This window comes from Lepus europaeus, chromosome 12 (genome assembly GCF_033115175.1).
Source record: "Lepus europaeus isolate LE1 chromosome 12, mLepTim1.pri, whole genome shotgun sequence".
In the NCBI taxonomy this organism is placed as follows: Eukaryota; Metazoa; Chordata; class Mammalia; order Lagomorpha; family Leporidae; genus Lepus; species Lepus europaeus.
In genome coordinates, this window is record NC_084838.1 from 69,284,489 (window position 1) to 69,305,191 (window position 20,703).

Genomic DNA, 20,703 nt, shown 5'->3' on the forward strand with positions numbered 1-20,703 from the left:
TGCTTCTCCTGGTCTCCCATGCAGGTGCAGGGCCCAAGCACTTGGGCCATCCTCCACTGCCCCCTGGGCCACAGCAGAGAGCTGGACTGGAAGAGGAACAACTGGGACTAGAACCCGGTGTGCCGGCGCCACAAGGCGGAGGATTAGCCTGTTAAGCCACGGTGCCGGCCAAATCCCCTCTTTAATAGATATATATTTGTTGATAGATTTGCCGTAGTAAGGATTAAAGGAGATAATGGCTCATCTGTAGATTGGGTTTGAATTTAAAGTCACCTAAGTTATAAACTGCCCCCCCACCCGTATTTATTAAATTATAGTCAATGAAGGGAAGCTATTGATGCCCATAAAAGGTGGCTAAAATGTGGGATTTGAATTAAGTCCCATTTATTTGTAAGGGGGGGGGCACAATGAACCCTGAAAGCTTTTATCATGGAAATGTAAAATGACCCCAAAGAATGGAAATTGTGGAAGGCAGGAGTGTATTATTTTGTTTTTTAAGATTTACTTTTATTTATTTGAAAGACAGTTACAGAGAGAGGTAGAGACAGAGAGGTCTTCCATCCGCTGGTTCATTCCCCAGATGGCTGCAACAGCCAGAGCTGCTCTGATCCGAAGCCAGGAGCTTCTTCCAGGTCTCCCACGTGGGAACAGGGACCCAAGGACTTGGGCCATCTTCTACTGCCTTCCCAGGCCATAGCAGAGAGCTGGATCGGAAGTGGAGCAGCCAGGACCAGAACCGGCGCCCATATGGGATGCCGGCGCTTCAGACCAGGGCATTAACCCAGTGCGCCACAGTGCCGGCCCCAGAGTTTATTATTTTCTGAATTACATCTTATTGGTAAGCTTTGGAAGAGAAGAGGGCCTCTTGGAATGCTTTAAAAACCTTTATCAAAGGCCGGCACCGTGGCTCAATAGGCTAATCCTGCGCCTGCAGCGCGGGCACCCCGGGTTCTAGTCCCAGTTGGGGCGCCAGATTCTGTCCTGGTCGCTCCTCTTCCAGGCCAGCTCTCTGCTGTGGCCTGGGAGTGCAGTGGAGGATGGCCCAAGTGCTTGGGCCCTGCACATGCATGGGAGACCAGGAGAAGCTCCTGGCTTCGGATCAGCATGGTGCGCCGGCCCCAGCGGTCATTGGTGGGTGAACCAACGGAAAAGGAAGACCTTTCTCTCTGTCTCTCACTGTCCACTCTGGCTGTAAAAAAAAAAAAAAAAAAAAAAAAAAACTTTATTAAATAATAGTAATTATTTCTAATGGGAAGCAGGTCTGCTTTTGGATGTCAGGGTTATCATTCTCTCCATCATTGTCTTAGGTGTAGCAGTGTTAAAGATAGTGGCTTAGTAACAGAGTGAGACTGTTCTTAGGTGATGGGGAATTGAACCACAGCCTATATTTTGGATAACATTTATTCCTTAAGGATGTTTGCTAGATTATTAGTAATATTATTAAATATGTTTGCTACAAAGTAATTGTCAAGTGATCAATTCCCAGGTTTCCTGGGGACACTGTTTGCTGGGCTGGCAGGGATCTACTGAGTGAGAACTGAAATGGGACATGTGGGGAGTGAGCCAGTGGATTGGGAGATCTCTGTCATCTGTCTGCCTTTCAAATTAACAAACACAAATTTAGAAAGCTAAGTATACTTAGGGTTTTCTAGATGGCAACCTTGAGACTGAAGCATTCACTTGCTATCCCAGTTAGATTTGTTGGGATTATATTGGCACTGGTTAACTAGTCCCTCCACCTGCAGGGACAGTGTTACCTGGCAGTGCAGTTTTTCTTAACATGCAGATCCATGGGCAGTCTTGAAGCTGCATCTAAATTCTGGTTTAGCTGAATGTTAACACTTTGACACATAACAAAATTAGAATTTTATTACAATAGATTTCCTTAATATCTCTGGTTATTTACTGAAAGCCTTGATGTCACTGCAGGTGGAGGGTATCTGCTGCATGGTGTTTACTACAGCAGGGCACTGGCAGAATCAGAAGTGAAATGAGGTCCTGGTTTGGCTGCTGATGGATCACGCACCCTTGTTCCCCTCCTGACTGGGCCCAGGGACTCGATGCGCGACTGCATTTCCCCTTTTGCTCTCTGGCCTCCTGTCCAAAGGCACGGCCCTGGCCTGCTGGGGGCATCTGCCATTTGTCAGGCTCTGACTTGGGATGGAAATTCCCCTGAATTCACGCTTTGTGTACTGGGTGTTGGGTTATGTTAGCACATGATGATAAATATTCTTCCCTGCCAGATAATACCTGCCAAAAAATAAGTCAATTCGAAACATGGATGATCTGGTAAATTTTTTGGTTTTGTTTTGTAGATTAACTTCATCTACCTTGCCAAAAGCACCAAAAAAACCATGCTGTCTTTAACTCTGGTGTGTGCAGTTACGTTCCTCTTGGTTTGCAGTGGAACTTTTTTCCCATATTCCTCCAGTCCTGCCAGCCCAAAGCCAAAGAGGGTGTTTCTTCAGGTAAGGGTGTTTCTTCAGGTAAGGAAGAGCCAGCTCAGCTGAGCTGAGGTTCAGGAAAGGAGAACCTTGCGTGTGCACCGGTGTAGCCAGCTCAGCTGACTGCTGCTGCTGCCCTGGTTCGCTGTATTCAGTGTGGCTGGGGGGGCGGTGAGAAAGGCTGGTTATCAAGGGCTTTCTTAGCAGCTGGACGGTGTATTTCTCCCAGAGATGGAACTGGAGATGTTCACATGTTTTTGTACTGTAAAAATGATCAAGCTTCAGTGTGTGGAAAACGGTCTGTATCAGGGAACGATGAGCTATTAGAAAAAGTGTAAAAATGTCTACAAACCAAGTTCTGAACTGCAAACTGGCAAAATGTTTATTTAAAAATAGTAGTAACATTGATTTCAAGTAACATTCAAATATGCGATAATGGAAATATAGTATCTTAGAAATGGATTAGTAAAATGAGATTTTAGAACTTCCTTTTGCTTTCAGATTTGTCTCTAAACTTTTCAGAGTTGGGGCTGTTAGAGCTGTAAGCCTCCTTTCCAGTCATCTCTGTTGGAGATGTGGAAAGAGGCCCAATGTTTCTTTGTTGTCCTAAGGGATATATGATGATAAATTTCTAACTCCTATAGCCTTTAGCGAGGTAAAGTTTTTAGGACTCTCAGTGTGTTTTCAGTGACAGGCTAATTTTAATAATCCTGTTAACAGTATTTAATAAAAACCTAGTTTTTTTTATTTTTTAAGATTTATTTCTGAGGCCAGTGCTGCATCCTATATGGGTGCCAGTTTATGACCTGGCTACTCCTCTTCCAATTCAGCTCTTGGCTATGGCCTGGGAAAGCAGCAGAGGATCACCCAAGTGCTTGAAAGATCCAGAAGAAGCTCCTGCCTCTGGGTTGGTTCAGCTCTGGCCTTTGTGGCCATTTGGGGAGTGAACCAGCAGACTGAAAATCTTTCTGTCTCCCCCACTCTCTCTGTAACTCTACCTCTCAAGTAAATAAATAAATCTTAGAAAAAAAAGATTTATTTGAAGAGCAGAGTTAGAACCAGAGAGAGAGATTTTCCATCTGCTAGTTCACTCCCCTAATGGCTGCAGCAGCTGGGTCTTGAATGGGCACCCATATGGGATGCCAGCATCACAGGCAGAGGCTTAACCTATGGCACAAGGCTGGCCCAGAGCTTTTTTAATTTTAAAGAGTCCTGTTCTAATTCGTTTAGGGGTTATTTTTCCCACCTGTGCTAGAAGTTGGCAAATTTTTCCTCTAAAGGGCAAGGAAACAATATGGTCAGTTTGTACCTATACAGTCCGTGCCACGGCTACTGTTTTCTAGAGCAAAAGGAGGCACATAAAATACCTAAAGGCAATCTGCTGTGTTTCAATGAAGAAGAAGTCAGTGGGTGACACGGCCTGTCGGCTGCCGTCGCCAGGCCCTGCCCTGTGCAATCGTTCTTTCCCTGTTTGATATTCTGCAGGGTGGTTTTTGCTAATAAAACTATCCTAAGTGAAGCACGGTGCCTTTCCACAGCATTCTGTAAGGCACAGGCTGTCACTTAGTGGGGAGCCATGATCCTGGTTTTCTTGGCATATGAAATAGCTTCATGGAACACACTTTCCAGTGTGTGTATACGTTTGTATGTGCTTGGGGCATTTTAGTTTAAATCTTTAGATATGGAGAGTTCTGACATGTATGTTGTTTAAATCCAAAGCAGCATATTTTGAAAAGTTTTTATATGAAATGTAAATTCTCATAAATATGTACTATAGATAAAATGAAACAACCATGCATATATCCCTTGACCATTTGAAAGAAGGAATGCCTGCAGTACCTTAGAAATCCTGAGTATCCCCCTTCTGTTGTCCCACGTCCACCTTCTTTGTTGGCATTTAGTCATACTCATTCGTTTTTGCCAATCTAGGGTGGGGATGTAGGTGAACTGGTTGACACAACAGTTTGTTATCAATCTTATTTTCAGCACATGACCAGACTATTTCATGACCTGGAAGGAAAAGTAGTTAAACGAGACTCTGGAATATGGATTAATGGTTTTGATTACACTGGCATGTCGCACATAACGCCACACATCCCTGAGATCAATGACACCATCCGCGCTCACTGTGAGGAGGATGCACCCCTCTGCGGTTTCCCTTGGTATCTGCCAGTGCACTTTCTGATCAGGTAGGTTTACTACCGTTCTCCTTCACCAGAGGATTCGTTTGTTCTCCAGTCTTATCACGGTATCAGTATTGTTTAAACTGTTACCCTTGACATACAAGAACTTTTTTTCTGTCACTACAAAACTTCCATTTCTTTAGTGGAATAAAGCACTCAAAAGAGTAGTTTCGTTTGCCAAATTTAAAAACTCTTCCCTGTAGGAATATGAGCAGTTAAAAATGGTCATTTTCCTAAAGTAACAGCAATTAAAAATCAATCTCAAATTGTGTTGTTTTTTGAGTTTTTTTAATGGTTTGGCAGTAAAGAATTGAATAAGAAATAAGGGTGGGTGGTGGAATTAAGATCATCTAGGTAAACCACTTTATTCTTAACACTGGAAATATTTACTACACAATAATCTGGGTTTCATAGGAATTGGCATCAGAATTTATTTTCATACCCCAGAATGTGTTCACATATTCTGAACACTCCCATTAATTATAGTTATGAATTGATAAGGCATCCTAACTAGTAAAGCTAACTTTTCAAATAGGAAAAACTGGTATCTTCCTGCCCCAGAAGTTTCTCCAAGAAATCCTGCTCATTTCAGACTTATATCCAAAGAACAGACACCTTGGGATTCTGTAAAGTTGACTTTTGAAGCAACAGGTAAGTCATATGACCATTTTTTCTCTCCTTCCACTTTTTAATTACATGTGTTTCTCTCAAATATATCAGAAAGACAAGCACATCAAGAAGAGCTTATAATGTTTCTAAAAGCAATTAAAGCTTATGATTTCTTAAACCAAATTTAATAGATTGTATTTTTCAGAGCAGTTTAGAAAATGTGAGCAAAAAGTACAACCTGGCTAAAGGCTTACTGATTTTATTGGCTTTTTCCAAGAACTGCTTTTGGTTTAGTTGATTTTTTTTTCTATTGAGTTCCTGTTTCAAGTGGTTTCTGCTCTAGTTTTATTACCTTTTTCACTCTACTTTGGATTTAACTTGTTCTTTTTCTGTGATTTACTACAGTAGAAACACATTATAGATTTTTGGGTCACTTTTTCTAATATACTCATTGAGTGCTGTAAATTTCCTTCCATGTGTTGCTCCATCTCACAAATGGATTAAGTTGTACTTTAATTTTAATTTTTTTAAAATTTCCCAGTTGTTTGGGCCCATGTTTAAGTTTAGAAATAGGTTCTTTAATCTCCAAATACATGGAGATTTCCTATCCCCCCCCCCCTTTTTTTTCTTTGACATGCAGAGAGGAGGACACACATATACAAGAGAGAGACTGAGAAAAGGAAAACTTCCCATCGACTGGTTCACTCCCCAAATGTCCACCTATAGTGGCTGGGCCAAAACCAGGAGCTGGGAAGTCGGTCCAGGTTTCCTACACGAGCGGCAGGAATCCCGTCACCCGGGTCATCATTGCTATTTCCCGGGGTCTGCATTAGCAGGAAACTGGAATTGGAGCCACAATGTGATACTGAATCCAGGTATTCACATGAGGGATTGCAGGTATTTTAACTGCTAAGCCAAATGCCTGCCCCATAGCTTTTGTTTGGTTTTTTAATACTAATTTGATTGTGGCTTGAATTTAAGCATACTTTTCTGATTTTTATTCAAAATTTGTTAAGTTTTGCTGTATGGTACAGGATGTGGTCTCCTGGTATGCATATTCCAGGTGACCTTAAAAACAATGTGTATGCTTCTGCTGATGATGCTTTGAATGTCACTTATATCCAGTTGATTGTTGGTCAGTTCAACTGTATTCTTACTACTTCTCTGCCTGTTGTATTTGCCGGTTACTGATGGAGGGGTGTTGAAGTCACCAACTTTAACTGAATTTGCCGATTGCTCCTTCAGTTGGAGGTGTTTTTGTGTCAACTTCTGTGGTCTGGAGTGAGGGCCATACATAGAGAGGGTTGCAGCATCTTACAGAATTGCCACTTTATCACTAAATAAAGCCCCTCTTTGACCCTGCTAATTTTCTTTCCTCTGAAGTCTGATTTATCTAAAATTAATTCAGTTCTCAAGTTTTCTTATGATTAATGTCAGCGTGGTATATCTTTCTGCATCCATCCGTTTACTTTTTGTCTACATGTATCTTGGGGCAGTGTTGTCAGAGTGGGTTAAGCCATGGCCTGCAACACCTGTATCCCACATAGGCATTTATGTCCTTGCTGCTCCTTTCTGATCTAACCCCCCCTCCCCCCAATGCATCTAGGAAAGAAGCCTAAGTGCTTGGCCCCTGCCACTCACATAGGGGACCCAAATGGTGAGGCTTTGGCCTGGCCCAGTCTGGGCTGTTGTAGCCATCTGGGGAGCGAACCAGTGGATGGAAGTCCCCCCACCCCCCACCTCCGTAACTCTGCCTTTCCAATAAATCTTTTACAACATATAAAAAACCTGTATGTCTTAATTTTAAAAATGTTTCTTGTAAGTATACAGTTGGGTCTTATTTTATTGCACATGCTGACCATTTATTTTAAATATGTATTTGAAAGGCAGAGTGACAGAAGGAGAGTTGGAGGAAGATCTTCCATCTGCTGGCTCATACTACAAATGGCTGCAGCAGCCGGCACTGGGCCAGGCCAAAGCCAGGATCTACATCGGGGTCCCCCAGTGTGGGTGGCAGCGGCCTAAGTACTTGTCCAGCTTCTGCTTTCCCTGGTGTGTTGGCATGAAGTTAGATCAGAAGCACAGTGGCTGGGACTGGAGCCTGTCCTTTGATGCGGGATGCTAACATCACAGGCAGTGGCTTAACCCACTACACCACAATGCAAGGCCCCTACTTCTTGGTGCATTTAGAACACTGATGTTCAAAGTGACTTATGATGCAGTTGGATTATATGCCATATTTGTTACTATTTTGTTTGTTGCCTTTGTTCCTGTTTTTGTCTTCCATTTTTCTGCCACTTTTGGGTTTTTAAAAATTAAGTATAGGAGACCCAGAAAAAGCCCCTGGCTTCTGGCTTTGGCCTGGCCCATCTCTGGCTGTCACACCCATCTGGAGAGAGAACCAGTAGAGGAAGATCTCTCTCCCCCTGTCACTCTTTCAAATAAATAAAACTTAAAAAGAAAAATGTATTTACTTGGGCCATGCGTCATCTGCTGCCTGCCAGGTACATTAGCAGGAAGCCAGTCTGGAAGAAGCAGAGGCAGGACTCTCTATGGGATGCTCTAATATGGGATGATGTGGGCATCCCAAGTGGTAGCTTAACTTCACGAAACTGCCTGCTTATGTGCTTTTTCTTTTCAGGTTTATTTTACTTATTTGAAAGGAGGAGTTGGAGGGAGGGAGAGGGAGAGCTGCCATCTGCTGGTTCATTCCCTGAATTGCCACAATGTTCAGGGAGTGGCCAGCCAAGCCGAAGATAGGAGCTTCCTCCTCATTTCCCGTGTTGGTGCAGGGGCCCAAGCACTTGGGCCATTCTTTGCTGCTTTCCTGGGAATATGAGCAGGGAGCTAGATCAGAAGTTGAGCAACCGAGATGTGAACTGGAGCCCATAAGGGATGCCAGCACTGTTGGGGAAGCACTGCCACAATGCAGGCCCCGCCCCTGTGCTTTTAATTGGATATTTAAAATATTCTATTTTCTCTTTCTTCATTTACTTTTTACTAAAAAACTTTTCTTAGTGGTTGCCTTAGACTTTGCAGTTTACAACTAATCCAAGCCTACTTTCCAATAACACATACTGCTTCACAGGTAGTGTGACTACTTTATAAAAACAAAATAATCCTAATTTCTCCCCTTTCCCATCCTTTGTATCATCACTGCCATTCATTTCACTTGCACATAAGCATGCATGTATGTGTATACACACACATGCATACATAATCACACACATTGTTGCTATTTTGAGCAACCTGTTATCTATTAGATCACCTAATGAAAAAACCTGAAACCCTTTTTGTCACAAATTCCTCTTCCACTGCTTTTTCTGTTTTACTTTACTGAAAGAATACCTATTGCCATGAGTTTTGTTCTTCCTCAAACAATTTAAGTTATACAAGTTTCTTGTATTGCATATATAGACTTAGGAACATGATCCTCTTCCCCCCCACCCTCCCTCCTGTCCACGCTCCAACCCTTATTCTTCCTCTCTATCCAATTCCCACTCTTTTTACAAAGATCTATTTTCAGTTCACTTAATTATCGTTAGTGTAGGGTTAACCTAAGTAAAGAGTTCCACAGATAGTATGAAGAAAAAACACTGTTCCAGTCCTGGTCTCAACTGTCGAAGTTTTTTTTTTTTTTTAAACAACTTGAAATCTTTACTTAGTATAATCTTCTGTGTATAAAGTTAATTGAAAATAGATCTTAGTAAAAAAAGAGGAGGAGGAGGAAGAATAGAGGGAAGAAGAGTGGGGATATGGGAGGGAGGGTGGATTTGGTGGGAAGAAACACTATGCTCCTAAAGTTGTATTTATGAAATGCATGAAGTTTGTATTCCTTAAATAAAAGGTTTCTTTTGGGGGCGGGGGGAGGACAAAACACTGTTCCTCAACAGAAGAGACAAGGGCTGTAAACAATCATCGAATCTCAAAATGTCCGTTTTAGTCCAATACATTACATTTTAGGTACTCTATTAAATAGTGACCCCCGATCAGGGAAAACATGTCTTTTTGGGATCGGCTTTATTTAACTAAGTATCATGGTTTCCAGTTGCATCCATTTTGTTGCAAATGATAGGATTTTTTGTTGTTGTTGCAGCTGAGTAGTATGCTGTAGTGTTTATAGACCATAATTTCTTTATCCTGTCATCAGTTGGTGGACATCTGGTTGATTCCGTATCTTAGCTATTGAGAATTGAGCTGCAGTGAATATGGGGGCACAGATAACTTTTATATGCTGATTTCTTTTTAAGTTCCCAGGACTGGGATGACTGGATCATATGGAAGGTCTATATTAAGCTTTCTGAACTATGTCCATACTGTCTTCCGCAGTGGCTGGACCAGTTTAGACTCCCAGCAGTAGTGGATTAGGGCACCTTTTTTCCCACATCCTCTCCAGCATTTCTTGATTTGTGTATGAGAGCCATTCTAACTAGGATGAGGTGAAACCTCACTGAGTATTTTGGCCAGGCGCATTAGCAGGAACCTGGATCATCAAATAGCATCGCTGTCACAGGTGTCTACTTTACCTACTATACCACAATGCTGGCCCCCAAGTGAATTCCTAATGCATGCAGCAGTTGCGTGATAGGACAACTTAATTTAGGCTTTCTCGGGTAGCTTCTGTGACTTTTCTGCTGTGGTTCTTGGTTTAACCTTCATACAGGCTGAATGTCCAAATGGACATCTTTATGTTTTTGGTAGGTATGAAGAGACTTCAAAGAACTTTGTGGAAAGATAATTAAAATATTAGATTACTGTGGTATAACACTTTTGTGATCCATGCATAGCATGGGTCTTCACAAAGAAGCTCTACATGAATTTTTTAAGGAACCAAAGTTAACTTTTTTAATTCTATTTTTTTCTACAAGCTTTTTGAAGTACCCTCATATTTAAAGGGCTACAAGGCACGAACCTTCATGGTGTGGTTTGGATATGGGTTAGTTGCTTTTCTTACTAATACATTTTAAAATAACAACTGTTCTTTTTTCCTCTTACCTTACAGGACCAAGCCATATGTCCTTCTATGTCCGAGCTCGTAAAGGGTCAACACTGTCTCAGTGGTCTCTTGGCAATGGCACACCGGTCACGAGTAAAGGAGGGGACTACTTTGTATTTTATTCCCATGGACTCCGGGCTTCTGCATGGCAGTTCTGGATAGAAGTGCAGGTACGAGTTTTCCAACATTCGTTGTTTCCTTGGCCGGGTTCCCTGGTGCTTATTTAGCGGGAACCATGAGTTTACCTTTCTAGTGTTGGAGAACTAACTGATTTTCTCTGGTAGGGCCCAGAGGAACAGCCTGAAGGAATGGTCACGGTGGCCATCGCTGCCCACTATCTATCTGGGGAAGACAAGAGATCCCTGTCACTGGATGCTCTGAAGGAGAGGTTCCCAGACTGGTCGTTTCCCTCTGCCTGGGTGTGCACCTACAATGTCTTTGTGTTTTAACCTTGGAGATGAGCTCTAAGTACAAGCCCAGTGGATACTCCATGTGACACAGTTTCTCCCTATGTTACGTGGATGTTTGTAACGTAAGTCAATGAGTTTAATGCGCATATGTTTGAAGAGCTTTTTTGGTTAACACTTTTCAGGGCCAAGCACTGTAATGGTTAAACTGTGAGACATGCATGGCCTTTCTGACACTTGAAAATGCCAGTTTTCTGGCACTTAAGCACATGTGGGTATTGCCACTGTCATTGTATATGACCTTAAGGACAAAAGCCAACAACCACTTTAGTAGCTGTCCTTCTAGGAAGGAAGCATGTAAACCATCAGACCATTCTCAGTGGGACTTGTCATTTCCAGTTAGAGCAAGACCCTCTGTTAGGACAAGGATGGTGGGTAAAATACCCTTCACTACGGTGATTGATTCCCCTTGAGATCTAACTCCGTAAGTCAGGAGAAAGTGACTGTCATAAGGACGGGGGAAGCACTGCACCTGAGAGCTGTTTCTTCAGGCAACCTCTCACTTTGTCTTGAAGCCAGGACCTGATGGGGTGCTGTATGCTGGGGTTAACACAAGTGTCTTGACTAGTGGTCACTGAAATCCACTCCTAGGCTGTTTACCCCTGAAACTTATGTTCTACCTTGTCAATTTCATTTGTTGCATTACCTTTCCCTATGGAATTTCATAGGCTTTTTTTTTGGTTTTTAGTATTATTTGTGCAAGTACATGACCCTAACTTCCTCAGAGCACTGAACTGCCACTGTGGTTATTCTGGGGTAGGAGGAGAGTGGCTGGGGTAAGGTGACAATTTTCTAAGTATTCTGTTTTGTAGGCGTCTTTTGTTTCACACCAATGACCTAGGCCCTTTTTGCTTTCCAGCCAGGTGACTAGAGTAGTGTCTCAGTAAGTTCCTGCACAGCAGGACTGGCTTTCCTGACACGTGAGACTGCACTGGAATGAGCCCATTGTACCCAGAGTTGCTGGTGTTCAGACCCTGCGTAAGCGCAGTGCTGATGCTTTTCAGTTTGAAGGTGGGCATACAGTTTGTGAGGCATTAACTCATTCCTAGTTGCATAGGCAAAAGAAAGTTGAAAGAAAAGGTACAGCAAAGAAGAAGAAAGCAAGGTTTACATTTCTGGGGAGCTAAGGAAATATGAGGGATGCTCGTTGACAAGTGGTCTCCTCAGATCTCAACGGAAAGCTGCACAGTGTGTGTGATGTGCTTGCTTAATCATGCTCATCTTGCCTAATTTGTGACTTCCTGAAGACTGGGTTCATGCAGGCAAGCTGAATGGTAAGGTCCATCAGTGACCTGACTTTGTAGAAATGCTGATAGTAAGTTGGTTGGTAAGATTTAGCAGGGTTTAGGGCTTATATAGAGTCACAGTTATAAAGGAAAGGAAAGAGTAATAATATATCAATGAATTTCAAAAAGGCAGGCATATTTTCTGTCCCTGTGGTTAATCTGACATAGATTACTGAGGTTAATTATAGGAAAAATCCAACCTTGAGGATCTTCTGTGAAAAACAACTTTGGAGAGGATGTTGTTTTTTCATTAACAACCATGATTCTCCTTTGGGGTGGTTTCACTTATCTTCAGCATTTTCTAGCTTTGATATTGTGCTAACTAGTCTCAGGGCAACATCTTAGGTAGTTATTTTAGTATCTGAAATGGTCAAGTAATCACCACAAATATTATGGCGCTATTAGTAAGCACACTGTCATAGCAGTAGGCTCTGTAATGAATGTTGTTAGGGTTTTTTTTTAAAGAGTATCTGAGCATTTGAATAACTTCTAAAAGGGTCTTTCCAAGCTCTATCAAATGCATTATGTTCTGCAGAAGTAAATACAAGTAGCACAGTACTCCATATTCAGGGAAAATATGAAGAATTATGATTGAAAATACTTGCATATGCTGATGGAAGAATGAGTGTTGCATGAAGTGTTTGTTTCCACAGTTTAGCAGAAATAAGTAAACATGATAGGATTCCTTACGATGTCACCACCGAGGGGGCCACAAGCCAGCCTGCTGCCTCAGGAAGCTGTAGGAAGAATGACTGTTTCTGTCCAATTCTGGTTTACTGCCTTGTTGAGGATTACTTGTTGCCTTACAATGTTACTGAAATAAACTTTTTAACATAATGGTTGGTATCTTTTTAATGTTCATTTACTTCATTTTTTTAACTGGGGATTGAATTTCACTGAAATTTACCATATTGATAAATCTTAAATAATTAGCGATTGCTTTTTTCAAATGGAAAAGTTATTAAAGGTGCCCTCTTGCTAGTGGGTAGGGGAGAGGAGACTGCATTTGGTGAATGGTGACTAAGAGGCAGTTTAATACAAGGTGAAGCAACAGAACAGCTTCTAAATATGCCTGTCTTTATATAATGTAATACACACATTACAGTATTAAGAGCTGTAAAAGAATTTTCTTTGATCAGTTTGAAGAAAGTGCTTTACTCATGCTAAAAGGGTTAGATTTTTTTCAAAGTCACCTATGAAAGACTGAACGCTTCCCCCTAAGAGCAGGAAGATTCAACTAGTGGCTCTGGCTAGCCAGAGTACTGTGGCAAATCCAAGACATTCACATTAGAAAGGAAGAGTTAAAACCACCCCCAGTTGCAAACATGATATAAAACATTGGTTAAACAAATGGGAAAACATCTTCCGCTACTTGGAAGACTTAAAATGGCAATAAACTTTGGTACAAGCTGATTCTAAAATTCATAAGGGACCCAGAATGGCTAACCAAGCCTTAAACAAAAATATGACTGATTATTTCCAGAAAGTCCTATAAAGCAACAGTAATCCAAAAAAGCATAGTACTGGTATAAGGACTATGTGAGTACAATTAAGAGTTCAGAAATTAATACATACACTTATAGATGTCTTTAATGGGGAGAAATAATTCAGTATGTGGTGACTATCCACACGTAAAAGACCCCTACATCATGCTATATATAAATATCAATTCAAAATGAATCATAGACTTACATGTTAGAGCTACATTCATATGCATGACCTTAGAGGGAGGCATTAGGTGGAATGGTTAAGACATTGCTTGGGATACCTCACCCTGTATCAGAGAGCCGAGGTTCATGTCCCAGCTCCACTTCCTGCTTATGCACATGTGGGGAGGCAGTGGCGATGGCGTTGGCACTCAGGTTCTTGCCCACCAACATGGGAGACTGGATGGAACTCCCAGCTTTGCTCTGACTGTTGGAGGGATGAGGGGGAGTGGATTAATGGATGGAGGATCCATTTGTCTTTCGAGTAAATTCAAATATCCATGACCTTGGGTTCGACAACAGTTTTCTAGCTATAACACCAAAAGCACAAGCTATCAAAAAATACTTTGTCAGAATGAAGTTTCAAGGGAAGCTGTCAAGAAAGCAAAAAGACAAGCCAACAAATGAAAAAGTGTTTGCAAATCCTATGTATCTGATAATGGTCTAGTATCCAGAATGTAACTTTTTAAAATCGACAATAAAAAGAAACCACCTGATTAAAAAATGGTCAAAGTATGTGAATAGACATTTTTCTTCAGATAATCACATGAAAAGATGTTACATGGCCATTAGGGAAATGAAATTCTAAACTATAATGGTATACCCATTTCACACATAACTTAGGCTATAACCAAAAAGTAACGCTGGCACAAAATGGAAATGTTAATCCTCTGCTAGCGGGAATCTTAGTGCAGGCATGTTGGAATTAAGTTCGGCATTTCCTTAAAAAAAAAATCACTAATGGCCTAGCAGTTCCACTCCCGGAACCTAGAGATAACTGAAAACATATGTCCACACAGAAAAGTATACAAAAGTCCTACCTTATCCAGAGATACTTTTTTTTTTTTTTGACAGAGTGTACAGAGTGCGAGAGAGACAGAAAGGTCTTCCTTTGCCGTTGGTTCACCCTCCAATGGCCGCCGCGGCTGGCACACCGTGCTGATCCGAAGCCAGGTGCTTTTCCTGGTCTCCCATGGGGTACAGGGCCCAAGGACTTGGGCCATCCTCCACTGCCTTCCCAGGCCACAGCAGAGAGCTGGCCTGGAAGAGGGGAACTGGGACAGAATCCGGTGCCCGACCGGGACTAGAACCTGGTGTGCCAGCGCCGCAGGCGGAGGATTTGCCTAGTGAGCTGTGGCGCTGGCCCCAGAGATACATATCAATACATCAATAATGGATTCCTGAAACTGCAGATAGTATCAAATACTATATATACTATGATTTCTCTACTTCACTACTCAAATTTATAAATCAGTCACAGAGTTAACTAATAAAGTAGACTAGTTCTGACAATATATTTTGGTAGAAGTTACTTAAAATTTCTGAAACTTTCTATTGAATGGACCATGGTCGACCACGGGTAACAAACCCCAGACTGGCCGGGAAACATTACCGTATGTGACTGTTCATTGTAGTAGTATTCATTATAGTCAATGGAAGAAAACTCCACCTTCAGCTGCTCAATGGATAAACAAAAGTGGTGTATCTGTATAATGGAAATATTTAACCTTAAAAAGGGGAATGGGGGTGGGCACCTTAGCTTAGCAGTTGGGAAGTCTGCATTCCATACTGAAGTGCCCGAGTTTCAGTTCTGACTCAACTCCTAATTCTGGCTTCCTAATAGCACCCTTTGAAGCAGTACGTGATGGCCCAGGTGGTTGAGTCCTTGTCATCCACGTTGGAAGACTTGGATCAAGTTCCTAGCTCTTGGCTTTGGATTGAACGGGCCCGGCCCTGGCTGTTGTGACATTTGGGAAGTGAACCACTAGACTGGGCAATCTCTCTCTCTGCCATTCAAATAAAAATAAAAATAAAAAAGGAGTGGGAGGCTTGGTATTGTGGTACACAGGGTCAAGCTGTTGCTTAGGATGCCTGCATCTCCTATCAGAGAGCTGGTTCAAGTCCCAGCACCTCTGCTTCTGATCCAGCTTCCTGCTAATGCATCTTGGGAGCCAGCAGATGGTAGCTCAAGTACTTGGGCCCCTGCCAAATACATGGGAGACCCAGAGGAAGTCTTGGGCTCCTGGCTTCAGCATGGCCCAGCCCTGGCTATTGCATGCATTTGGGGGAGTGAACCAAATGGATGGAAGTAGATGGAAGATCGCTCTCTTGCTGTGCTGTTAAGGTAGATGAAAATACTAAATATTAAAAACCAGTAGTGATGGACAAGGATGAACTTTGAAAACATAATGCCAAATAAAAGAAGCCAGACAGAAAATTCCATTTATATGATTATATAATTCTATTTATATGAAATATCCAGAAGCAGAAAGCAGATTCAGAAATATAAGGGGAAAAAGCCAAACTCCCTTTTAACCCCACCTATCAGAAATGATGCCTACTTGACTACACACCGACAGAAAATTATGATCTTTACCAAACAAAATTCTATATCACAAAATTACATTCTGAACATTTTCCATGTCATTACTTTCTTCTGTTCTTCCAATATTCATCTATCAGCTACCTTGATTTTCCCACTATACATTGATATATAATATTTAAATACATCTCTGAATTTCTAGTTACTTAAGGAAAACCCTAAAAGGTGGAATTATAACATTAAAATACTTTTGAGGCTTAAATACATACTTTTGCTGTTACCTGAGATGACAAATAAACAAAAGTTTGTGCAACGGTTTTTATTGCCCTTTACCAAGTTAAAAAAAAAAATACATATTGCAGAAGTAGCAACAAATTTAATTACAAGCAAATGTTGACTCTACCCCTAAATGATTTCTTTTGGTATCAGCAAATAATTCTCAGGAATCTACTAAACTTCAAATAGTTATTATTTAAATTCATTGGTTAAAATTATGGCTTTAAACAGTTGATATGTGCACCAAACAACATAGCAAAATAAAAATGAGTTTTTAAAATTAAAGTATATAATAAATGAATTATCAAAGAGAAAATGTAAACTTACCAAATTTCTTGCCTTGGGCCTATTTCTTAGTTGGAAAAACAGTTTTTTAATAGTAGAGGAAATGATTCATTCAAGGCCTAGACCACAGGAATAAAGTTAACTTGTTGGTGCCCTGCTTTCAAGGGTGTCAACTTGGCAGCACAGTGTTCATTTAGATAGATACTTGAAAACATCACAGGGGTTTATAATGGTAAATCATTTTTATTGACTGAATATTCACAACAAACACAAAAGTAATGCTGGTTCTTCTCCCTAATGGACTAGGAAGGACAGGAGAAGAAATTTCAGTTTATTTTCTAGCCGGACTGCATGTACTCATTGGGGAACCAGTATTTTCTATCTAAAGATTCCGGAAAAGGTGGTTTGAAGCAGGCTTAAATAACAGTAGCACCAGAAGGACCAGGTACCAATAAAAATATATTCCATCTGTTCAGTTTTATTAAGTGAAATTATTGCACTTCTAATGTAAAAAGTAAATGACAGTAAATTCCCAAACTCAATAATTTTGAATAGTTTGATGAATTTGGAGCTAAACAATTCAAAATAGTTTTGAGTTTCTCTTCAAAGGAAACCTGGCTACCACAACCAAACCTAGGTATTTACTTTAAAAAGCCAGGACAGGACCAAATTTTGTTTCTAAACTAAATTGCACTGTGAGAAGAGAGGCTGTTTTACATAGTGGTACGAATTTGGTCCATATCAAATACATTGTTATTATAAAAATAAGTTTGTTTTTGTAAAAAATAACATTGCATTCCTTGTTCAAATTGCACAGTACAAACAAGCTATCTAAATTAATACTGTAATAAGGTAATTAGAATTACATACAGTGGATATGTGTTTAGTCTGAAGCAATTAAGGAATATGCAGTTCTCTTTTCATAATGTATTAAAACTAAAATTTAAGTCATCTACAAATACATAAAATACTTTTAAAGTTTACAATGAAGAATGCATTCTTTACATACTAATTTTTAGTAGCCGTGATAATACAGGATTCAGCAGTCTATTTACATAAAAATCCATTTTTATTCAATTTACAAAAGCAATAAATAATAAACTACGTTAATTTGCACAAAATCTGTTCCATTTCATGATCATTGTGACCATTTTTGTTACTTTATGACCAACCAAGCCAATACACCTTCTTCCTTTATGAAGACAGCTCATTTTTGAAAAGAAAAGCGAGCCCTGTTTTCATTGTTAAGAGTATAGTCATGCAGAATCCGGCATAAAACCTTAGAAATTATAATACAAGCACTAAAAATATGAGTAGTGCCTTTGGGTATATTTACACCAGAGTATTCACAAAAAAGAGACAGTTCTTTGATACAAAATAGTTCAGTGGTATCTGACAGCATAATTGGTAAGAATCCCTCAGACCTGTGCCTACACTGATCTAGTAGGAATAAAGCTTGCTCAGACAGGCACATTAACTCACAGGTCAACAGCCTGCACTGCTTCAGGACTGGGATTTAACAGGCTGGTAAAGCCAAGGAGAATGTCTCTCACACGGACACATCGAGGGTACTTGAAAACAGCTCATGAAAAATGGAACTAAAAGATAGGTTTATTTTGGTGCAAAGAATTTTAAAATCCACCAATATGTTATGATACTCAACTTCATGAACTTTTTGAAGATCCTGCATATTTTACACCAAAATAAATGCCTTTTAACTCTGCTTTCCATGAACTTTTTGAAGTATCCTCACTGTGCCAGGGTAGGCATCTGTTCAGTAGGTCCAATTAGGGAGTCCAGTGAGCTCTGTCCAAGGCAGCAAAAAGGTAGCTCAAGTACCCGATGAGCTATCTATCGCAAGCACCTTAGCATTTATTTTGTAAAAAGCAGTCTGGATACACACTCTACCAGAAAACATATAAGAAGCTGTAAGTAGTGAAAAAGTAAGCTCACCCCGGGCCAAACAATCCCTGTGGTTTAAGAGCTGTCAACCTTTGAATAAAACCAAAATATTCTTATGTACATATCTACAGTATGTTTTATTACTTTCTAATGCAGCTTAAGAAATTTTTTTAAGAAAGATGCTTTATTTGATATCACATTTTTATGGAGTCAAAGAGATTTCTTATTTAAAACCTAATAATACTTTACCATAGAGTCTCTTAGCTGGGTTCTCTTCCCCTTTAAATCATCCAACTAGGTCACAGTGTACTCAGTTGCATGCTGCTACTAATTAATACTGCCTGTCATGATGACACCACATTGTGTTAGGACACAGAACAGTCGTAAGTCCCATCCTGAAAAGGTTCTTCCTCCTGTGCCCGAGTCATGTCCTCCTCTTTGCGGCTGACCACACTGGTCCCCGTGAGCTCGCCCTGGGGGATGCTTCCATGGCTGGAGGAGCTCCTGCTCTCCTCGGCCCGGGGGCTAGTCTGTTCAGGAGTCTTACCCGCTGTGACTGGCTGGAAGGCATCAGGCTGAACCTGCTCTTCTGTTATCTCACTGAGCTTCTGCAGTTGTGGCTTAATGATGTTTAAAAATGGCTTATATCCAGGGCTAAGCAGAGGGGAAAAACAATTAGCTCTCATCTTCAAAAGTCTTGGTCGAAAGTTATAGATTGACTAGTACTAAACACAGATACAATAAAGACGATGACAGATTCTGAGGGGAAGGAAGGAGGCACAAAAAGATGTAAGGAGGGAAGGCTTCTTGAGTATCCTGCTCAGCACACAGGGAAATGCACATAGCATAGGACTGAGCCTTCCATTTCTGAGCACTAGAAGCAAACATATTTAAAAACCAGTATGACGATAAAAATCATATTCTGTAACTGAAGGACCAATGGGATTTCAGACTCAAAGAGGAACCTTCAGAAAACATCTACCCTAACTGCTTTTGACAAAGAAAACAGACCTACCTAATGGAAATAACTAGCCTCAAATCCACCTATAATTGGTGACAAATACAAGACTGGACTCCAATACTCTTCCGTCCCATCTACTACTTGTCATTTGGACTTGCTAGTAACTGCCATGAAATGTTAAATTCAGATTATCTTTTCAAGCAGATATTTTTGTATTATAACCTTCAATTCCACAGAACTACAAATCTTAAGTTCTAAACTAATTCCAAGGCGATTTGTTCTGCATCACTCTCAAGTCGGTGACATTCACTTTATAAACACTAAATTTCACTCAATGGCTATCACCCATTCAAACGGTTCGGTAAGGAATGATTACTAAAGAAAGCAGCCTTAAAAATGAAGATATGAAAGCATTTTTATTTCTAGTAACCTAAATACATCCAATCTAAAAATGAACAACATAACTATATTCAACATAGGTGAACCACAACTAAACCATAATGTGAAAGGACTGATTCATGGAAGAACATCAAAGGGTAAGGAGCCCAAGGAAACCAGAACTTACCAATCTGTAGAGGCCCATCGGTCCACGGCATGTAGCCCTGTCTTTATGTTCTGTAACATCTCTCCATCTACCTCTGAAGACTGAGTAATAACCAAAATCTGGTTGATTATTGAGGATTCTCTAAGAATCAGGCCTATGACAATGCACCAGTCCAGACATCCTGCCTCCATGAAGATATGCAGTAAATACCTACAGCAGAAACAAAATGATTTAAACTAAGAACCTACAGTTACACAGAAGTGGTTCCTGTACCCCATTTGGGCAAATACCCTGAGTAGAGACTGTGTGGGCTTAGAATTTTCTGAGAAACTCACCGAAGCTGGACTTGGGACTTGTGAGGCCCTTTACTTGCCAGCTCCATGGAGATGTGCTCTAGCTCAGACTGAGTCAAACTGAGTGTGGAGAAATTTTCATCCACCATTGTCCAGTCCCCATCCACCATGGAGCTACTTTCAGTCAAGTCTGTGGCTGAACCAATACTGCATTCATCACCTGCTGAAGAATTGCCAACAGTTATAAATCAGCTTCATACGGAAAATAATTTTGCTTCAATTTTATTTATTTAAAATATTTATTTGAAAGAATTACAGAGAGAAGGAGAAACAGAGATCTTCCATCCACTTGTTCACTCCCTAGATGGCCACAACAGCCAGGACTAGGCTAGGCATAAGCCAAGAGCTCCATCCAGGTCTGCCACCAT

General features: G+C 40.8%; 2 protein-coding genes across 6 annotated transcripts in view; one reads left to right on the forward strand and one right to left on the reverse strand.

Moving 5' to 3' along the window:
• The window catches only part of ERMP1 (endoplasmic reticulum metallopeptidase 1), a 50,256-nt gene extending 37,435 nt beyond the window's left edge, over positions 1-12,821 (forward strand). Inside the window, exons 11-15 of the mRNA XM_062208307.1 lie at positions 2,316-2,468; positions 4,431-4,633; positions 5,163-5,278; positions 10,239-10,402; positions 10,517-12,821. Of these exons, the coding sequence (XP_062064291.1) occupies positions 2,316-2,468; positions 4,431-4,633; positions 5,163-5,278; positions 10,239-10,402; positions 10,517-10,681 (801 nt within the window). The 3' untranslated portion in view covers positions 10,682-12,821. The remainder of the gene's footprint in view (positions 1-2,315; positions 2,469-4,430; positions 4,634-5,162; positions 5,279-10,238; positions 10,403-10,516) is intronic.
• Positions 12,822-15,930: 3,109 nt separating this feature from the next.
• RIC1 (RIC1 homolog, RAB6A GEF complex partner 1) overlaps positions 15,931-20,703 on the reverse strand; it is a 165,039-nt gene continuing 160,266 nt past the window's right edge. For 3 of the 5 annotated variants that reach the window (XM_062208300.1, XM_062208303.1, XM_062208301.1), the window contains exons 24-26: positions 20,318-20,498; positions 20,004-20,192; positions 15,931-19,131 (exon numbers count right to left, since the gene is read on the reverse strand). In XM_062208300.1, coding sequence (XP_062064284.1) covers positions 18,843-19,131; positions 20,004-20,192; positions 20,318-20,498 — 659 coding nt within the window. In that variant the 3' untranslated portion in view covers positions 15,931-18,842. The remainder of the gene's footprint in view (positions 19,132-20,003; positions 20,193-20,317; positions 20,499-20,703) is intronic. The other 2 variants (XM_062208299.1, XM_062208298.1) reach the window with 2 other exon arrangements.